The sequence below is a fragment of the Quercus robur genome, chromosome 8 (assembly GCF_932294415.1).
Source record: "Quercus robur chromosome 8, dhQueRobu3.1, whole genome shotgun sequence".
Taxonomy (NCBI): domain Eukaryota; kingdom Viridiplantae; phylum Streptophyta; class Magnoliopsida; order Fagales; family Fagaceae; genus Quercus; species Quercus robur.
In genome coordinates this window covers 7,197,193-7,216,285 of record NC_065541.1, presented here as the reverse complement: position 1 = coordinate 7,216,285, position 19,093 = coordinate 7,197,193, and the positions used below count along the sequence as shown (strand labels likewise).

Here is a 19,093-nt window from a genome sequence, read left to right as displayed (position 1 = left end):
ACGATGTGTTATCGAAGAGAAAACCGAAGCCCTCGGCGTAAAACCTCTCCGCCGCCCTCCAAGCGGTCAATAATCCACTAGAAAATGTAGTTGGGATACATGAACAGCAATAGACCCTCCAAGCCTAATCTACCCGATGTACCTAAGCCCTCCAATCTTCTTGCTCCAACGAGGTTGCGCCGAACCTTTTTCTTTTCTAGCTTACTGGATTCCGCTACTAGACCATAGCATCCGCCATCCTTGGCATCTTCCAATACTTCCCAAAACTCCAAAAACACTCAACACTCTAAATGGGTGTGGGTAGTGTTTGGATAGAAATCTCCTCTCAATAGGTATGACAATGAGAGAGGGAATGAGAAGAGACTACAAAGGTTTCTCTCTAAGAATGAGTAGCTCTCTCTAATTGGGTGGGTGTTTTGAAGAAACCACTCTTAGGGTTTTTCTTTCTGAATGGCCACGCATATCTTGTGGGAATGAGGGGTATTTATACTGGTGTGAGAATGGAATACGAAGAGTCAGTTTTTCCAAAAACAGGGCTAGCTGGCGACTTGATCTCGCGACTTGACTGAGTTGCGAGTTCAAGTCGCGAGCTAACTTAATGGCCAGTCTGGATTTTTATCGTGTAGTGCTCCAGGTGGCGTGACTGTTCAGCTCCCCTGCATGCTCTACACGTGAGCAACTTTTGGCGGCTTGCAAGCCGCGAGCCACCCGCGAGTCCTAGCCGCGAGTCTCTGCTTCACTGCACTGTCTTGAGCATTTCTTCACACTCTCTCACACACTACCCTTACATGATTCCCACCTAAATACAAGGTTTCTAAGTGCTATATTACAAGCAAATTTGTCATGGAATAAAGCCAACACATGGTTGATTAAATTCAACCTTACATTATCGAAGAGGAAACTGAAGCCCTCGACGTAAAACCTCTCCGCCGCCCTCCAAGCGGTAAACAATCCACTAGAAAATGTAGTTGGGATACATGGACAGCAATAGACCCTCCAAGCCTAATCTACCTAGTGCACCTAAGCCCTCCAAGCTTCTTGCTCCAACGAGGTTGCGCCGAACCTTTTTCTTTTCTAGCTTCCCGGATTCCGCTACTAGACCGTAGCATCAACCAATGTAGATTGGTTCCTTCCTAACTGCTTCCCAGAACACCAAACAGCCCTTTCACAGTGATGAATATGGTGAGAACAAGGTTTTGGTAAAATGCCTCTCAAGGGTATGACAATGGAGAGGAAGAGAGTTGAGAAATTTGAAGAGACTCTAATGTATAGATTGTAGGTGAATCAATCTCATTTTACTCTAGGGTTTCTCTCTCAAAATTCTCTCTGGAAGCTCTCTTTCATTTGTGGGTATAAGGGGTATTTATACTGGAGTAAGAGAGGAATGTGAAACGTCAGGTTTTATAAAACAAGAGTGGCTCGCGGCTTAGCCTCGCAACTTGACTAAGTCGTGAGACCCAGTCACGAGATAACCGTATGGCCAGTTGTCCTGTTTTGTCCTGTAGTGCTCCAGCTAGCATGACTGTTCACCTTCTGGCATGCTTGGCACGTGTGCTGCATCTGGCAGCTTGCAGCCGCGAGCCACTCGCGAGATCAAGCCACGAGTCTCTGTTTTCTTGCACACTCTTGAGCAATCAACACTCTATCTCACTCACTACCCTTACAATAAACCCACCTAAATACAGGGTTACTAAATGCTGAAATACAAGCAAATTTGTCAGGGAATAAAACCAATAAGATGGTTGATTAAATTCAACCTTACAAAGCCCAGTATGGAGGATTTATTTCTTTTTTTGAACGAAAACGATAGAAAAGTTACAACTTATTAGTTACTCTCATTAATATTTATTATCAGAAATTTATCAAGTGCACACCATCTGTTCTTTCAATATGCCAAAAACACACTGCAGCCACCAGTTAGATCAACAAAACAAGATCACAAAGCAGTGAGTTTTTGCCATTGTCAATTGACATGCGAGAGTCAAATAAGATTAGTTCCCGGAACTGGAATTTGACCTCATTGTGTACTCCGCTACAAGTTGAGCAAAAGATGATGACTTGTTTTCTAACAATCTAGTTGGAGAATCATATTCCTCCATAATCCCTGCACCAGGATTGAAAGAAATCGGCTAAGCCATAGGATTACATTACAATGAAAGAACAATATAAGTAAGATAAAATCACATGGTCAAACTAACCATTATTTAGTAGCAGAACCATGTCACTATCAAGAACAGAAGTTATTCAATGTGCTATGGTGATGGCCGTGCAGTTAGAAAATGTTGACTGAGGGTTTGCTGAATGAGATTATCTGTTGCAGTATCAACAGATGCAGTAGCTTCATCAAGCACTAATACCTTACTTTTTTTGAGCAGCACACAGCCAAGACAGACCAGCTGCCTTTGACCCACACTCCAATTCTCTCCATTCTCACTAACTGCAGCATCCATATGAATATAAGCAATATGTTTCCATTGCCTATTTTTGAAATATTCCACATAAGAAGCTGAAAAGCCAAACTTGTGGAATCTAGTTTTCCTTCTTTATCCCAAACTTTATCTCCAAGTTGACACATATCCAAAGCCTAAAACAATTCAAGGGAAAATTTAGGGGCAATTTCATAAGTATAAAAAATAAAAATAAAAATAATAATAATAATAGGCAGGAGCCACCCGTTAACTACAAATAATTGCATTGACTGTCCAATTTACAAGGAAATTTAGAAAAGAGAATTCTCTCACTCGCCCCAGAAGAAATCAACCCACCTCCCAAATCTGTTCATCTGTATACTCATCAAGTGGATCCAGGTTGCTTCTTATAGTCCCTTCAAACTTTGTTGGATCTTGAGGGATAATGCTTAGTCTAGATCGCAAATCATGCAGTCCAATTGAGGAGATGTTGACGCCATCTATAATTATCTGACCAGCAGCAAGTTCAACAATCCGGAAAAGTGCTTGTATGAGAGTTGATTTACCACTGCCTGTTCTCCCTACAATGCCAGTTTTCATTCCTCCAGGGAAAGTACATGTGAGACCTTGCAATACAAGTGGCATGTGTGGTGCATACTGTACCTACATTACTCCCCTTATCATTAACTAATATAGAACACATAAAAATCATAGTCATGAACGAAATTTTTACAATATCTCAGTTGTTTGGTAATAAAAAACCATTTACCAAAACTACCTGCAGATCATGAATATCAACTTCTCCATTTGGTGGCCAGGAATGATCTGGCCTGTTTTCATCTATCACAAGAGGTGGTTCACTTGGGATAGAAGTGTATTGAAGTATTCTTTATACTGATATAATTTTGTTCTCCATTTGGCAAAGAGTCCATACTATCCCGGCTTGTACCATGTTTAGATTAAGTCCATATGTCACAGCTAAACCCGCAATGGCTTCAGGAAAAAAGAAAACCAAAAAATTATCAGGATTAAAAAAATGACAATTTGAAATGTATTACTCTGGTTCCTTTACCAAATTAAATAAACAGCAAGAAGCATTGTCAGTACACTAGATGGGAATTACTTACCTGGATTAATGACTCCCTCAGGAATACAGATCAAGAAAACTAAGGAGAAGGCAAATGTGATAGAAGATAACATATCCAAGCGGCAGCACAACCATTCCCTTGCACCGGCATTATGGAACTTAGGCCAAGAATATGCATCTGTCAGTCTCATATTTTCATCCCTAAATCTTGATTCTTCATCAAAGCTCCTAATTGTTGGTGAGCCTGAAATTGTTTCAGCCAAATGTTGTATCACGGGAGCTTTGCACACACCAACTAATCTTGCTAGTTCTCAAGCTGAAGTTATGTAATATTGCTGCATAATAACATGTTCATTACAAAACTAATCTCCACATAATAATGATCATACATTTGAATATTACAATGGGGGAGAAATAATGAATGGTTAGCATTTGTAGCTCTTTGCATGGTTCTAACCCCAGATATTTCAGAAAATTAGAGAGCAAAAAGGGCACAAACAACTGCACTACATTCACCTAGCAACTTAATTCATCTATCTTAAGAAAAATCATTTTTTAGAAAGTATTCATTTATCTTGCAATTTGGTGTGCTTTTATCAAGTTGACAGAAAAACTCCTAATACAGGTTTGAAATTTAATCTAGTGGACCTTGTAGCATATGCAGTCTAAAATGTATAGAAGGCAATATGATAAACATAAAATTATACAGTTTCAGGATAAAGTCAGATGGTATTCCTGATACCAGATACAGGTTACAATCACAAGGATAAAAATGATAAAAACCTGCCACGCAACCTGAGACATTACTACAATAATTCCAAGAAGCTGGATCAACGAGAAAGCAAATTCCCCAACTTGATGTGGAATATTGAAATCCACTGCACTTTGGTCAGTAGAAGCCTGCAAGGAAACATACAGCCAATTAAATTAAAAAATTTACATCCACCATGTTTATATGAAAGAATATATTTGCATGTGTAAGAGTGTGTGTATGTGTGTGTGTGTGTGTGTGAGAGAGAGAGAGAGAGAGAGAGAGAGAGAGAGAGAGAGAGAGGAATTGTTTAAACCGAAGAAGAAAGAACCATATCAAATGTAAACTACGCTTCTTTTGAAGCTTCCACTCAAGAAGGACTATAAACATTTTCCACTTACTCTGTTTAGGATTCTTCCACTTGGGGTGGCATCAAAGAATGAGATGGGGGCACGGAAAATGCATAAGTGCATCTTATTGAAGAGTAGAGTGTATGTCTTGAACCCAGCAGTAGAAAGTAGCAGCGATCTGACAAGGATGCAAAATGAACTTCCAATGGCCAGAGCAACATAAGCAATTATAAGAGTAGAGCTAGAAACTGTAGGGTTCACATCTTATGAGATTGCAGCTGCTGAAGCCATCCAGTAATTGCTTCCAATTTTGAAGGAGCTGATAGAGAACCTGTGCCAGCAATACACAAGGCACAAGAGCTCCTCTGTATGCCATAGAGATATATTTCCAATAAACTGAAAACCCAACTTTACCCGTCTCTCTCTCTTCTTGGATAATCTGTCCTTTTGATCCAACCACATCATCTGCTTTGCCATTTGGAACATCTTTATTTTCCTTTTTTTGTGCAACACCATTAGTAATACCCATATCTCCAACTTCCTTGCTCATATTTCTACTTTCAGACACTGACCTAGCCTTTGCAGAATCAAGTGCAGACAAAACTTTCTTATGTGCACCCACAAGTTCCATAAACTTAGTTCCAGAATGAAGAATTTCATTGTACTTTCCAGCTTGAGTAATTCTTCCATCTTTCATAACCTAACAACAAATGTAATAGCTGATTTCACATCTAGAAAAAAGGGACAATCCATCCATAAGTTGAGATCATAAAGAGAAAGGTGGAAAGAAACTTAATGTGAATGGCTCACCAAGATAAGGTCAGCAGAAGGTAAGAACTCTACTTGATGAGTAACATAAATCACTACTTTTGAACTCAAGAGGCCCAGCAAATATTCCTGCCATATAGGTATCAAATAAATCCATTTCAAAAGAGCTAAGCAGCAACTACAGAAAACAAAATCCGCACAAAGTGCAATTATTATCAAGTATCCCAACTGAATACAAGAAACCATCTTCAATTTGTACAGCATCAGTTAATATATATGATAAATTAGGGGGGTAAAACTCATTTTAATCAGAATGTAATGACATTAGAGTAGTATAGAAAATTACCATAAAGAGGTGGGATCCTGTATGAGCATCCACAGCACTAAAAGGATCATCAAATAAATAGATATAAGCATTTTGGTATAGAGCACATGCAATTTGGATTCTTTGCTTCTGCCCACCACTCAAATTGATTCCTCGCTCACCTATAACTGTCTGATCCCCAAACGAGAGAATTTCTAGATCCTTCTTCAATGAACATGCTTCAAGGACCCTTTCATACCTCATTCTTTCCATCTCCTTACCATACAATATGTTTTCTTCAATCTTACCACTTTGTATCCATGGTGACTGAGCAACATAGGCCTTTGTCCCACACAACTTAACAGTGCCAGATATCCTAGGAATTTCTCCAAGGATACAAGAAAGCAAACTAGACTTTCCTGAACCAACAGTTCCACAAACAGCAACCCTCATGCCATGTTGCACTTTCAAATTTATATCTTTCAATGTAGTATTAGAGGAAGACAAATTCCAAGAGAAATTCCCATCAATAATCTCTATTACTGTATCGGAACTACCTCTTGGAAGCTTCTCTATTGTGTCAAACTGCAAGTCATCAAGACAAAGGAATGATACAATTCGATCAAGGGACACTTTACTTTGAGCAATCATTGAGATACCCTCGGGAAGATAAAAGATAGGCTCCTGAAGAATCCTAAACGTTGCAAGTGCAGATAAGATCTTCCCCGACTCAAGTGGGATTCCAAAGAGCATACAAGAACCAAAAGTGACCACAGACACAAATGTGGGGGCACCCCAAAAGACAAATGTAGTCATCGCCATAGTGTAAACATACCTTTTTAACCATCCTGCCTCGGTTTCCCTGAGCTTGGTAATTTTAGATAGAAACTTTATCTCCCATCCTTGAAGCTTGAGAATCCTCATATTCCTTAAAATCTCAGATGTTGCATTCATCCTTCTGTCTTTTGACTCCATTATCTTGTCCTGAAACTTCTCTTGTAATTTTCCCAATGGATAATTAGCCAACATAACAAGTACTGTTGCAAAAAGAGCTGCAATTGAAGCAAGCCCAAGATTTTTATATGAAATTAACAATGCGATAGCAACATGAAGAGGGACCATCCACGGATCATGCATATACCAACCAAAGTCCCCTATCCTCTCAGCATCAACTGTCATGAGATTGATGATCTCCCCACTAGTGTAGCCCTGCTTTGACTGGCATGAAAGGGTCATACCTTTATTATAGACCATTGTAACCAATACTAATCGGACCCTAATTCCAACCAGTTGCAACCTAAAGGACCAATGCCTTTTTGAGATACATTCCACAAGTTTTGCAGCAAAAATTACAGAAACCAGAACATAGCCCTCACTCTTGTAGTGTTGGCCCCCATTGAGGTACTGAACAAATTTGTCAATAAGATACGGCCCGACATAGGAAGCCAATGTGTTCATCATCACGTATATGGCTGTCAAAAGAATCTCTTTCCATGCGAAGAAGATCAATGCCTTCACTAGCTTCAATGTGGTCACCTTGTTAACTGTACCACACTCTATCTCAAGCTTATTTCTAAATGCTGGGAAAGCCCCAACTACGTTATCACTGGGAGCAAGTTGAGGAACATCCTCAAGGTATAAAGTCTTCTTATTGCCAAGGGAAATTAGAGAACCCAGCCAAGAGAGGGTAAGACTGCTGAAAAATCCAGCACTTGAATAGGCGGTTACAGTTTCAACTCCCTTAGACTTACTTGACTCTGGTTCATTGCTAGCACTAGAATCACCATTCAAGAGAGGTTCTTCAAGAAGGGTATCTTCACCCTCACTCTTTCCAAAAACCCACACATAACAGAGGAAGAAACCCGAAAGAACAGATATAACATCGGAAACAGAATATTGAACTGGTAAATTAACACATTTTCTATAAAGAATAACATCTATGACAAGGCAATAACCAGAAATACAAAGATAGAAGCCCCACCAAACTCTCAATAAAAATGGGTACTTTGATTTAATTGAATTGAACAACTGGGCGTGCAGGTAAACACATACTGCACCCCAAGCATGTGCTCTGAGGGCTAAATTTAAAAGGGTTACTTGACCTTCATCAGACTAATCATTTCTATACTGTTAGAGATATATTAGCCTATTAGCATAAACCCAAGCCTAATTCTACTTTTTGTACAAGCCAAGTCTCCTACTTGTACTAGAAGTCTATTAGTCTAGGGTTTAGTCTACTATATATACACATGTTATGATTCATTGTAACACAGGATTTGTACTACACTCTAATATATTATTGATGTAGCCCTTTAGGGTTTCCTCCGTGGATGTAAGCCGTTAGGCTGAACCACGTAACTCTCATATGTTACTATACTAGCATATTCAACATGGTGTATCAATGCTAATATTTAACATGGTATCAGAGCCACCTTCCTGCGGCCATGGTTTTCTGTCCTTACGGTATATTTAAGAGCAATCTTTGTTTTCCTCGGTATTTTTTTCACTGCGTTCATCTTCTTTGATTTCCTACTGTTGCCGTCAAAACTCTCCGGTATAGTCAAGCTACCGTTAGAAATCGCATCAACACTACAAGACCATTGTCTTCCTTTAACTACCGTCACAGAACCAAACTTTATTCAAGGGATCTTCTCAACCTTATCAAATCTCAAGATTTCATCAAGCTTCCATCTTGAATTTGAGAGGAGGTGTTAGAGATATATTAACCCATTAGCATAAGCCCAAGCCTAATTCTACTTTGTGTGCAAGCCAAGTCTCTTACTTGTACTAGAAGTCTATTAGTCTAGGGTTTAGTCTACTATATATACACATGTTATGATTCATTGTAACACAGGATTTGTACTACACTCTAATATATTATTGATGTAGCCCTTTAGGGTTTCCTCTGTGGATGTAAGCCGTTAGGCTGAACCATGTAACTCTCGTGTGTTACGCTTTTGCTTCCGCATCTATACTAGCATATTCAACATGGTGTATCAATGCTAATATTTAACATATACAAATAGAAGTAATTCAATAAACATAACACTAGACTAAACACCAAAACAACAAATTACAGTCTGTTTATGGCACAAACCCCTTCTGTTCTTAAACTTCTCATTTGGACCTTCACTATGCCCCACCTTGAATTTCTTGCACACCCATGAGATAAACAAAACAAATGACAAAACCAAGTGCAAAGAACCAGAAAACCCACGTAGGAAAATGGGTTTAAAGAGAAAATCAGTACCTGTGTACATGAGTGAAGAATAGTAGTGTGAGAACAACATTGATATACTGTGGTTTAAGGATTGAACAAGTTCCATTTTTGTTAAAGCTTTAATGGGTGTTAGATGGGTTGTATATGAGTCATGGTGACCAAGACTCATACATTTACTCATAAATGAACAGCACAAAGAAGGGTTTGTCATCTTTACCCAAAAAGGTGTGAACTTGTAGGGACACTGACTCCGACTGCAACTGCTGGTTGGACCTGACCATGTGTCCGTCTGACAAAGTTTTTTTTGCTTTTTTGTGTTAGCTTTTTGTCTTAACTTTATTTATTTTCTCTTTTTGAAATCATGATTGAATTTTTATTCTGCAAAAGCTAATCTGCATCTGCAGATAGAATACAATCAATGTCATCAGGAACCGAATCCATCCAAGCAGTGAAATTCCTCTACTTCTAGTGCTTTTTTAGCTAAAGCTTGTGCTACCACATTGCCTTCACGTTGAACACTATTGAAAACAAAAGGCCCTTAGGTGCTTGAGTGCATTGATCCAGGTTGCATACTGGACTTTTGCTGCTCTGCATGAAGAGCAAAAGCTTCAACTGCCACAACCCAGTTAGGGAGCCAGACTTGTTGCGCCATTGATGCCATAACTTGTCCCTGAGAATCATGTACTCTGCTCACCCCTGAAAATACGCCAGCTCCTGACCGTAGGTTCTCTCTAGCTTTAAACCAATCTTGTTTTGGAGGTAACTCTTTCAGGATTTTAAATCCTCTCCATTTTCAAGCTTTGCCATCTTATTTAAAACTCGTTAACTGTTCGTTTTAGCTAATTTAGCTTTTTACTGAATTTTTTTAAGTGGAAGCACTATAAATAAGTGCTAGAAGCTAAATAAATTAAATTAAGTTTCTCCAAAAAAATAAATAAATAAATTGATTGATTTTTTTACCCAAGGTGGAAAATAACAAAAAGTAAAGTGGGACTTGCAATAAGCAAAAAGTACCTACAATAACATAAATTATGATGGGATTCATTATTTATGTGAGAGGAAAAAGCGTTGTTATAATTGCAAACAAGTTTCACCAAAAAAAAAAAAAAAGATAAAAAAATGGACAAAAAATCATCAAATCATCATCATCTCTAAATTTATACTTTATATGTATTTTTAAATTTTTTATAATTTAAATACTCCATTTCTTTAATAAAAATTATATATGAATTCTAGCAAATAAGTTAATAAATTAAGATCAATCTTTCTAATCAAATCCAAAAATATACTCTCAACTATAATTTAATTAATCATTGACATAAATTTATGAAAATGTGTTCAAGTCTTTTTTTTTTTTTTTTTAAAAAAATTAGAAGAAGATACGTTCGAGTTTGATTTGTATTTAGTGCTCTAAAAATAAAATTAAATAACTTTACACCAGAAACTTGAATAAAATTGGCTTCACTCGACTCAGATTATAGCGTTACTGAGAAGTAAATTGACAAATCCAATAACTATTTTTTTTTTTTGGGTTTTTGGGTGTAAGTTTACTATTTCTATTCTCTGGCCAAAAGTGTGGAAGATATTTTAATTTACTCGCTCTCCCATTTCCCTAAGAAACTTGTGGCATTCTGAAGGTCACTAATCATTGTAACACATGATTCACATTCAATCAATTAATAAATTTTTTCTCAAAAAAAAAATATCAATTAATAAATTATTTACCTACATTATCATGCGCCCCTGGCATCACATGCAATTATCATTTCATCTGTTAGTTTTACTCCACATGTTTGACTAAGTTTACAATTGTGGTACCTTTATTTTATTTTTATTTTTTTGAAGCTATGGTACCTTGATTTAATTCTCAAATCGTTTTTTGCCCATTTCATTTCCCATGTATATGAAAAGTAGAAAATCAAAATAGGACCCCAAAAAAAAAAAAAAAATTCATGCAAAAATGGAGTTTTTTCTTCTATTCCTTTGGGTTCTTGGTAAAGAATTAGGTTATTGGTAAACAAGTCCTATATATATATATATATATATATATTTTTTTTTTTTTTTGGGGGAAAAATAAGTAAAGGATTTATTTACTTCTTCTTTAAGTCATTCAAGACTTATATAGAGCATGGACTATTTGTAAAAAGTATTAGAAACAAATTTCAATCACAAAGTACATTATTTACAAAATAGCTCGTCTTACATAATAACTGAATATAAAATGCATTTTGTTCCCAAATTTTTTTTACAAAATTTAAAACACTTTCAAATAATAGATATAGATAGCTTAATTTATAAAGTCTAATACACTATATTGACTATATTTTGTTAGAAAATAATCACATCATTTTAAGTAGGGTTTAGGATTAACACTTACAAGTCTCATCTACTATTTTCTTTTTTCACTTAACCAAACAAAAAAAAATAAAAAAGTCGTCAATTTTTTCCTCACATCCCTTGAATCTGCGACTAGTATCATTAAAGTTAAAAACATGTTGATTAATAGGTCGGTCTCTTGAGCAAAATCTCTAGCACAATTATCCTCATGATAAGGTCGTTTCCTCACTTGAAAATATTTTTAGATGATTTCATATTTAATCCAACTAATTTAAATGAGAAAGTTGATTGTGCCAAATACAAGATCAAGTTTAAATGCATAATTACTCACAAAATACAAGCCCTTCGTCTCCAAAACTTGAGCTAATTATCTACAGAAAAATCTTACCACCAAGGTCAGTAGGATGTCCCAAATATTTGTGGAGATAAGCTGACTAACAAAAACAAAACTGAGACATAAGTATTGAGGTGAGATACAGGGTTAATGCCTATAAATCTCCTTTATTGTTGCCTTTTTTTCACCAATTTTTGAGTGTGTGTATCAAAACAGAGTGTTAAGACTCAACCATGCCAATCAGTCCAGTTCCTAAAGCTCACTTCCTTAAGTAATATTTCTATCCCGAGAGATAAAACTCACTTAAGTGGGTTTGATGATACCTTAACTAAGAGTACTTTGACAATTCAACAAGATAAATACTAAGGGAAATAATAGAAATAAAAGATATATTCTCTTAAACTTAAACGAGCTGGACAAATCTTTGTTGGTAGAATATGCCAAAAACTCATTTCAAGCATAAAAGTTACAACTTAGTTACTCTTGTCAATGAACATTATTATAAAATCTTCTATCTGTAATGTACTAAAGTAACCACTAACTAGCTAGGTCACCTAAATCCCACTAATATCCTTCTCACAGTTCAAACAAGACCATAGAACCAATTATTTTGAGTCATTCTCAACAAAGTTGCCAGAGTCAAATAGAGCACAAATAATCTCAGCAACTTTACTTCCCAAAGCTTGAATTTGCCCTCACAGTGTACTCTACTACAAGTTGTGCAAAAGATGATGATTTGTTTCCAAGCAATCTTGTTGGAGAATCATGTTCCTCAATAAGCCCTACACAAAGATTAAGAAGAGCTTCTAAGCCATATAATCTAAGACGAAATATAGAGTCCATTTTTATAATTTGATAATTTTTTGAAAATTTTATGTAATTTTCAAAGTTTATGAGTTGGGTTTTATTTCCTTGATTTTAGGTAATTTTAATGCTTTTCTAGTCAAATTAGATCCCTATCATGAAATGCAAAATTTAGAATTTCTTTAGAAATGTTTTTACTAAGAAAATAATTTTTTGGAAGCGTTTAAATATGCTGTAATCTATAAAACAACAATTGAAATCATATTTTATCTATGAAAGTTTAGTTAGCTTATTGTTACTATTTTGGAGGACTCTAGAGTCTTTCTTGTGAATTCAAGGAATCCTTTATGGTTTTAAAGGATTTCATATAACTAGAATGATATCTACCCCTTTCACACTTTCCTTCCTATCTCACCAAAGGATTACAATGAAATCATTCTAACCATGAAAGAACTAAATAAGCAAAAGCGATAGGAGTGTAAAAAAATCATATGGCCATACGAACCATTATTTAGTAACAGAACCATGTCACTATCAAGAACAGAAGTTTTCCGATGTGCAATTGTAATGACAGTACAGTTGGAAAAATGTTGCTTGAGGGTCCGCTGAATCAAATTATCTGTAGCAGTATCAACGGATGCAGTAGCTTCATCAAGCACCAATACCTTACTTTTCTTAAGCAGCACACGGCCAAGGCAGACCAGCTGCCATTGACCCACACTCCAATTTTCTCCATTCTCGCTAACTGCATCTTCCATAAGAACATAAGCAATATATTTCCACAAAATAGTTCTAAAATATTTGACATAAGAAGATGGAAAGACGAACCTGTGGAATCCAGTTTCCCTTCTTTCTTTCGAACTTCATCTCCAAGTTGACACTTATCCAGAGCCTAAAAAAATTCAAGGGGAAAAGTTATAACCAAAACATAAACAAATAGTATTAGCAGGTCCCATCTATTAACTAAAAATCCTAAAAGCAGTGCATGCTTGATTTATGAGGAAAATGTAATAAAGAGAGAATTCTTTCAATTACCAAATAAGAAACTAACGTACCTCCCAAATTTTTTCATCTGTGTACTCTTCAAGTGGTTCTAGATTGCTTCTTACAGTCCCTTCAAACATGGTTGGATCCTGAGGGATAATGCTTAGTCTAGATCGCAAATCAGGTAGTCCAAGCACAGAGATGTTTATGCCATCTATCATTATCTGACCGGTAGCAAGTTCAACAATCTGAAAAAGTTCTTTTATGAGAGTTGATTTACCACTACCTATTCTCCCTACAATGCCAATTTTCATTTCTCCGGGGAAAGTACATGTGAGGCCACGTAATACAAGTGGCAAGTGTGGGGCATACCGTACCTACATTGCATGATTAGCATTAGTTAATATACATCTCAAAAAACACATGGTCATGAATGAACCTATACATAATATGATTTTATTTGGTGATAAATAACTAAGAACTGACTTGGAGACCATGAAAATCAACTTCTCCATGTGATGGCCAAGAATGATCTGGCTGACTTTCTTCTATCACAAGAGTTGGCTCGCTTGCGATACAAGTGTCTTGAAACATTCTTTCTGAAAGTTCAAAAACGTGTACAAAACACCTTTGAACGTTTAGACCCCCAAAAAACAACTTAACCAACTCAAGCAATATGTCAAACAACTAGTGTGCGAAAACTTAACACATGCTATAATATGAAATTGGTTAAACAACTATCTAAGCCACAACAAAATAAAACCACAGCAGATAAAATAAAGGCAAAGATAGAGAGGAAGGAAGATGCAAACACAAAGACAACACGCGATGTGTTATCGAAGAGGAAACCGAAGTCCTCGGCGAAAAACCTCTCCGCCGCCCTCCAAGCGGTAATCAATCCACTAGAAAATACAGTTGGGATACAAGGACAGCAATAGACCCTCCAAGCCTAATCTACCCAGTGCACCTAAGCCCTCCAAGCTTCTTGCTCCAACGAGGTTGCGCCGAACCTTTTTCTTTTCTAGCTTCCCGGATTCCGCTACTAGACCGTAGCATCAACCAATGAAGATTGGCTCCTTCCTAACTGCTTCCCAGAACTCCAAACAGTTGTCTCACAGAGATGATAATGGTGAGAACCAGGTTTGGTATAATGCCTCTCAAGGATTTGACAATGGAGAGGAAGAGAGTAAGGGAATTTGAAAAGACTCTAAGGTATAGATTGTGGGTGAAGCAATCTGGTTTTTCTTTAGGGTTTCTCTCTCAAAATTCTCTCTGGAAGCTTTCTTTCAATCGTGGGTTAAAGGGGTATTTATACTGGAGTGGGAGAGGAATGTGAAACGTCAGGTTTTACAAAACAGGGGTGGCTCGCGGCTTGACCTCGTGGCTTGACCAAGTCGCGAGATCCAGTCGCGAGTTAACCGTATGGCCAGTTGTCCTGTTTTGTCCTGTAGTGCTCCAGCTAGCATGACTGTTCATCTTCCAGCATGCTTGGCACGTGTGCAGCTTCTGGCGGCTTACAGCCGCGAGTCCACCCGCGAGTCCCAGCCGCGAGTCTCTGTTTTCTTGCACACTCTTGAGCAAACTTCACTCTATCTCACTCACTACCCTTACAACAATCCCACCTAAATACAGGGTTACTAAATGCTGAATTACAAGCAAATTTGGCACGGAATAAAGCCAATTAGATGGTTGAATAAATTCAACCTTACAATCTCCCCCTTTGGCTATTCCGTGACAAAACCCTAAAACAGACTCTAGACTTAACATGTGAGTTGGGAACAGTTGAACAAAACTCACTCACACCTAACTCTAGAAGCTGTGAAGCACTTGAATCATATGAACATAATACTCCTGAAACACAACAATACACCATGATCATTGTAAGCAGAAAACTATAAATGCATATGAAACAGGCAATATGTGATCAAGCAAAGATGGAGTTAATAAACAAACCATGGCTTGATCAACTGAGTGAACACCACAAGGTAGTGATCACAGTGCTCATTCACACTTGGAATGAACACAAGGACATACAAGTTAACAAGCACAAGGCAAGACACTTGTATGCTCAACACTCAACCAATGCATAGCACACAAGGCATATGCATCTAGGAACAATCCTACAAGGGCACAAGAGTGACAGTACATAAACCAAAATGCAGAACATTTAGATTAAAGTACTGACTTCAACATAGTATAAAGGCTGCATTAAGCAAGGTACATACCATAAAGCCTACAAACTATGCAAAAAACATTAACCCTAAAAGCTTACAAAAGCACATGGGTACAAAACAATAACATCCTGAAAAACATCATCAACATATATTAAAGTTTAAACCAAGAGTATATGAAATGAGTTAGAAACAGCTATACACCAAAACACAGTGTATCAAAACCATAAAAACACTAAGAATACCCAAATCATAAACATATATAGACAAAGTTTCTGTTTTTGGCAACTCCCCCTCAACTAATTACTCCCCCTTAAGAGCTGCTTTTCTGCTTCTCAATCATCAATGAACTTCTCCCCCTTTTTGACAGGAATGGCCAAAGGGTCACTGGTTATGCTGAGTTGTGAAGCTGTCAAGTTTAGCAGCCAAGACATCAATCTGGTCTTGCATGGCTCTCATCCTGTCAGAGTGCTCAGTTTGGACTACCCTGATCCCATCAAGCCTTTCCAGAATGATCTGGAAAGCATCTGGAGGTGTATCTGTAGAAGTTGAAGCTCTGTGTCTTTTGCCACTCCTCCTAGGTGTTGAGGTTGATGCATGCCCTGCTGCCTCTGCTTCTGTTTCCATTGGGACAGCCTCTCCTTCATCACCTTCATCTTCTTCTCCTGGAAGCCTAACACTTATCCTTTTGCAGGTAAGCTTGTTAATTGCAGAGGGTGTGGACATGGGACTGATGTCTTGAGGGATTGGAACACCCTTCCTTCTAAAAATCCTCATTAGCAAACTGGGAAAGATCAATTTAGGCCTAGAGGTTGTTCTAGTCTCATCCACAATGGTGTCATAAATGTGGGAACTTATGTCTATGAAGTTCTTTTCTTTGAGATCCATCAGAAAGACTGCTCTAGCACAATTGATTGTAGTCAATTTCTTAATGGGATAGAGGTTAAACATCATAATTATTGTAAGGCACCTCATGTCCACTGGAAAGGCAGTGGTATTCAAACATTTCCCTTCTCTCTGCCCACCTATCCTTTGTTGAACTGTTTCAATAGAAACACTCCTATCCTTGTAATTGATAAATTCTTCATCATCTAATCCTTCAAGCCCTAATGCATCATCTATGACATGAGCATCCAAGACAAATTCTTTACCTCTCACCCAGCAACTTAATTCATTATCCTTTATCACAGCATTTGAGTAAAATTCCCTAATTAAGGGTTCACACACAACAGGGAAACCACTCAGAAGCTTTTCCCATCCTCTTCCTTCAAAACAGCTGGGAATAAAAGTTTGCCTTAAGTCCTCCAAATCTACAAATCTTTCTTGAATGATTCCTGCATTCAAGAAGTTATCCTTGTATCTCTCAAAGTGGTGAACTGACCTAAACAGTTTAGAATCCATCTTTAATCTTTTGTCAGCCTTCTTTGCAGTAGATTTCTTCTTCTGAGGTGAGGGAGCCATCTGTGAACAATCAGAAAAGGCCACAACAACATAGAGCAATATATGTGCATAACCAGTCAGTGCCATGTAATTAACAAAGAGATATCAACCATACAAATGAACTTTGAAAACATAAACAACAAGCTACTTAGTTCAATCACATGGATAAACCAAGCCTAGGATAGGAAACACATGAACAACATGGTGAAACTATCCTAAAGGCAGATAAATGACATTGAGACAGAATGGAAAAATGATATGACACACAAACAGTATATTGAGCCTAACAGAAGCTTCCAATAGATTAACACAATAAAACATGCAAATTTAGCACAGTAAAACACACAACCTCAAAATGAACCAATAGAAACAACTCAACAGCTCAAAGTTCAGATTAAAATAAAAGAAACACTTAACTAAGCACAAGATGAAGAGCAATAAGGATATGACCATCAACAACACAAACTATAGTAACAGCATCCACAAGCTAAGCATAAACAAGGAGCAGAAACCGAAACATAAACCCATTTCAAAATCACAAACATATGCGAAAAATCAAAGGGTAAAAGCACAAAATTAAGTAGAAAAGAGTGTAAAACTGAAAACCCATACCTGTAACTTGACGATTTTGAGCTACAAGAATGCAACAATGGAGATTGGAAATGGGAGCACGGAGTGTTTGGGAGGGAGATGGTTTAGAGAGAAGATGAACAGTCACAAAAGTTCGAGGGAAAACTGAAAAAGGTTTAAAAACTGCTCCTGTTTCTGCAAAACACGCGATTTTCGCGACTTGATTAAGTCGCCACACAGTCGCCAGCTCAAGCCGCCAAAGCACTCAAGAACAAAATTTTGAAAAATTTTTCTAAGTGTTTTTCGCGACTGGAAGGTCTACCCGCGAGTGAGTCGCGAGCTGAGCCGCGAAAATCTCTGAGTGAACCTCGCGACTGGACCTTCCACTCGCGAACAAGTCGCCAAAAATGACCAGCGAAGATGCGACTGAGGCTCGTGACTTGACATACCCGCGACTGAGCCGCCAAAACAGGGCAAAACAGTATTTTTGAAATTTTCAGATTTTTCAAGCAAAATACTTTCCAAAAACACCTAAAACACTCAAAAATCTTTTTGTGCTTGAATTAACGAAGATTGAGCATGTGAAAACATATTTCATCAAGTACAATCACACAAATGAATATGGCATTTATTGAACATAAACTTGTGTGTTGTGTGTGGATATCAACAATGAGATAGTCCTTTGTCTAATGTGAAGCTTCAATGATCAATTCAACCAAGGCATACACAATTAGCACTAGATCATGTGACCTATCTCAATTATAGAAATATGTATATATGACCTCCCACACATCTTGATAACATAACTTGGAGCTTTTCATTTGACTCCACTCTCAATCATAACATTTGATCTTTTTGATCTTTTTGAGGCAATCATCTCTCATTGTGAGAGTGATATATGACTTTTCACTTTAAAGAATAGGCCTTTGGCCTTTTTGAATTAACATTCACTTGAATATGAGGTCGCTTACCCTTTTTCCTAGTCAAATACTAGAATGTGCGACAGGCTTTTGCAGCTCAATATCTCTTTTCATTTGGAGATTTACATCTGGTGAGCTCTTTTTAGCAAAACAAAAAATAAAAAGTGGGAAGATATATAGACACAAGTCTATGCATGTCTCAAGATCAACATAACCATTCACTAATCATTCATGACAAGTTTGAAGATCTATTTACAACAATCACATAGATTTTAAGATTTTTCCCACATTGATATGAGTGCATGAAAACAAGCAATGCTCGAAAATGCACAAAGTCATTAGCACAAAGGTACAAGGCAAAACAAGTTTTGAGACAAAACTCAACAAAGTCAATCAAGCTTTTTGATTTTCTAATTTTTTTTTATGTGATTTTTGGATTTTTGACACAAGAAACAAAAAGATTGATAAAACAAAATAAAAAATATTCACAAGTAGACAAGCAAACAACCAATATCAAAAACAACAAGCTTACCAAACAAACATAGTCACAAAGCATAGGAAGTATTAATGCATGGACATGTTGTAATGCTTATGCATGAGTACCCTTTTTCACCCACACGTCACTTGCGTTTGGGGTGATTTCCT

The 19,093-nt window shown here is 37.2% G+C and overlaps 1 protein-coding gene and 1 pseudogene across 1 annotated transcript in view; both read right to left on the bottom strand.

The window, feature by feature from the left end:
• Window positions 1–1,769: 1,769 nt before the first annotated feature.
• Window positions 1,770–8,994, bottom strand: LOC126694385 (ABC transporter C family member 3-like; annotated as a pseudogene).
• A 2,928-nt stretch (window positions 8,995–11,922) lies between these two features.
• The window catches only part of LOC126694384 (ABC transporter C family member 3-like), a 70,839-nt gene continuing 63,668 nt past the window's right edge, over window positions 11,923–19,093 (bottom strand). The window contains exons 8-10 of the mRNA XM_050390626.1: window positions 13,192–13,255; window positions 12,869–13,108; window positions 11,923–12,341 (exon numbers count right to left, since the gene is read on the bottom strand). Of these exons, the coding sequence (XP_050246583.1) occupies window positions 12,229–12,341; window positions 12,869–13,108; window positions 13,192–13,255 (417 nt within the window). The 3' untranslated portion in view covers window positions 11,923–12,228. The remainder of the gene's footprint in view (window positions 12,342–12,868; window positions 13,109–13,191; window positions 13,256–19,093) is intronic.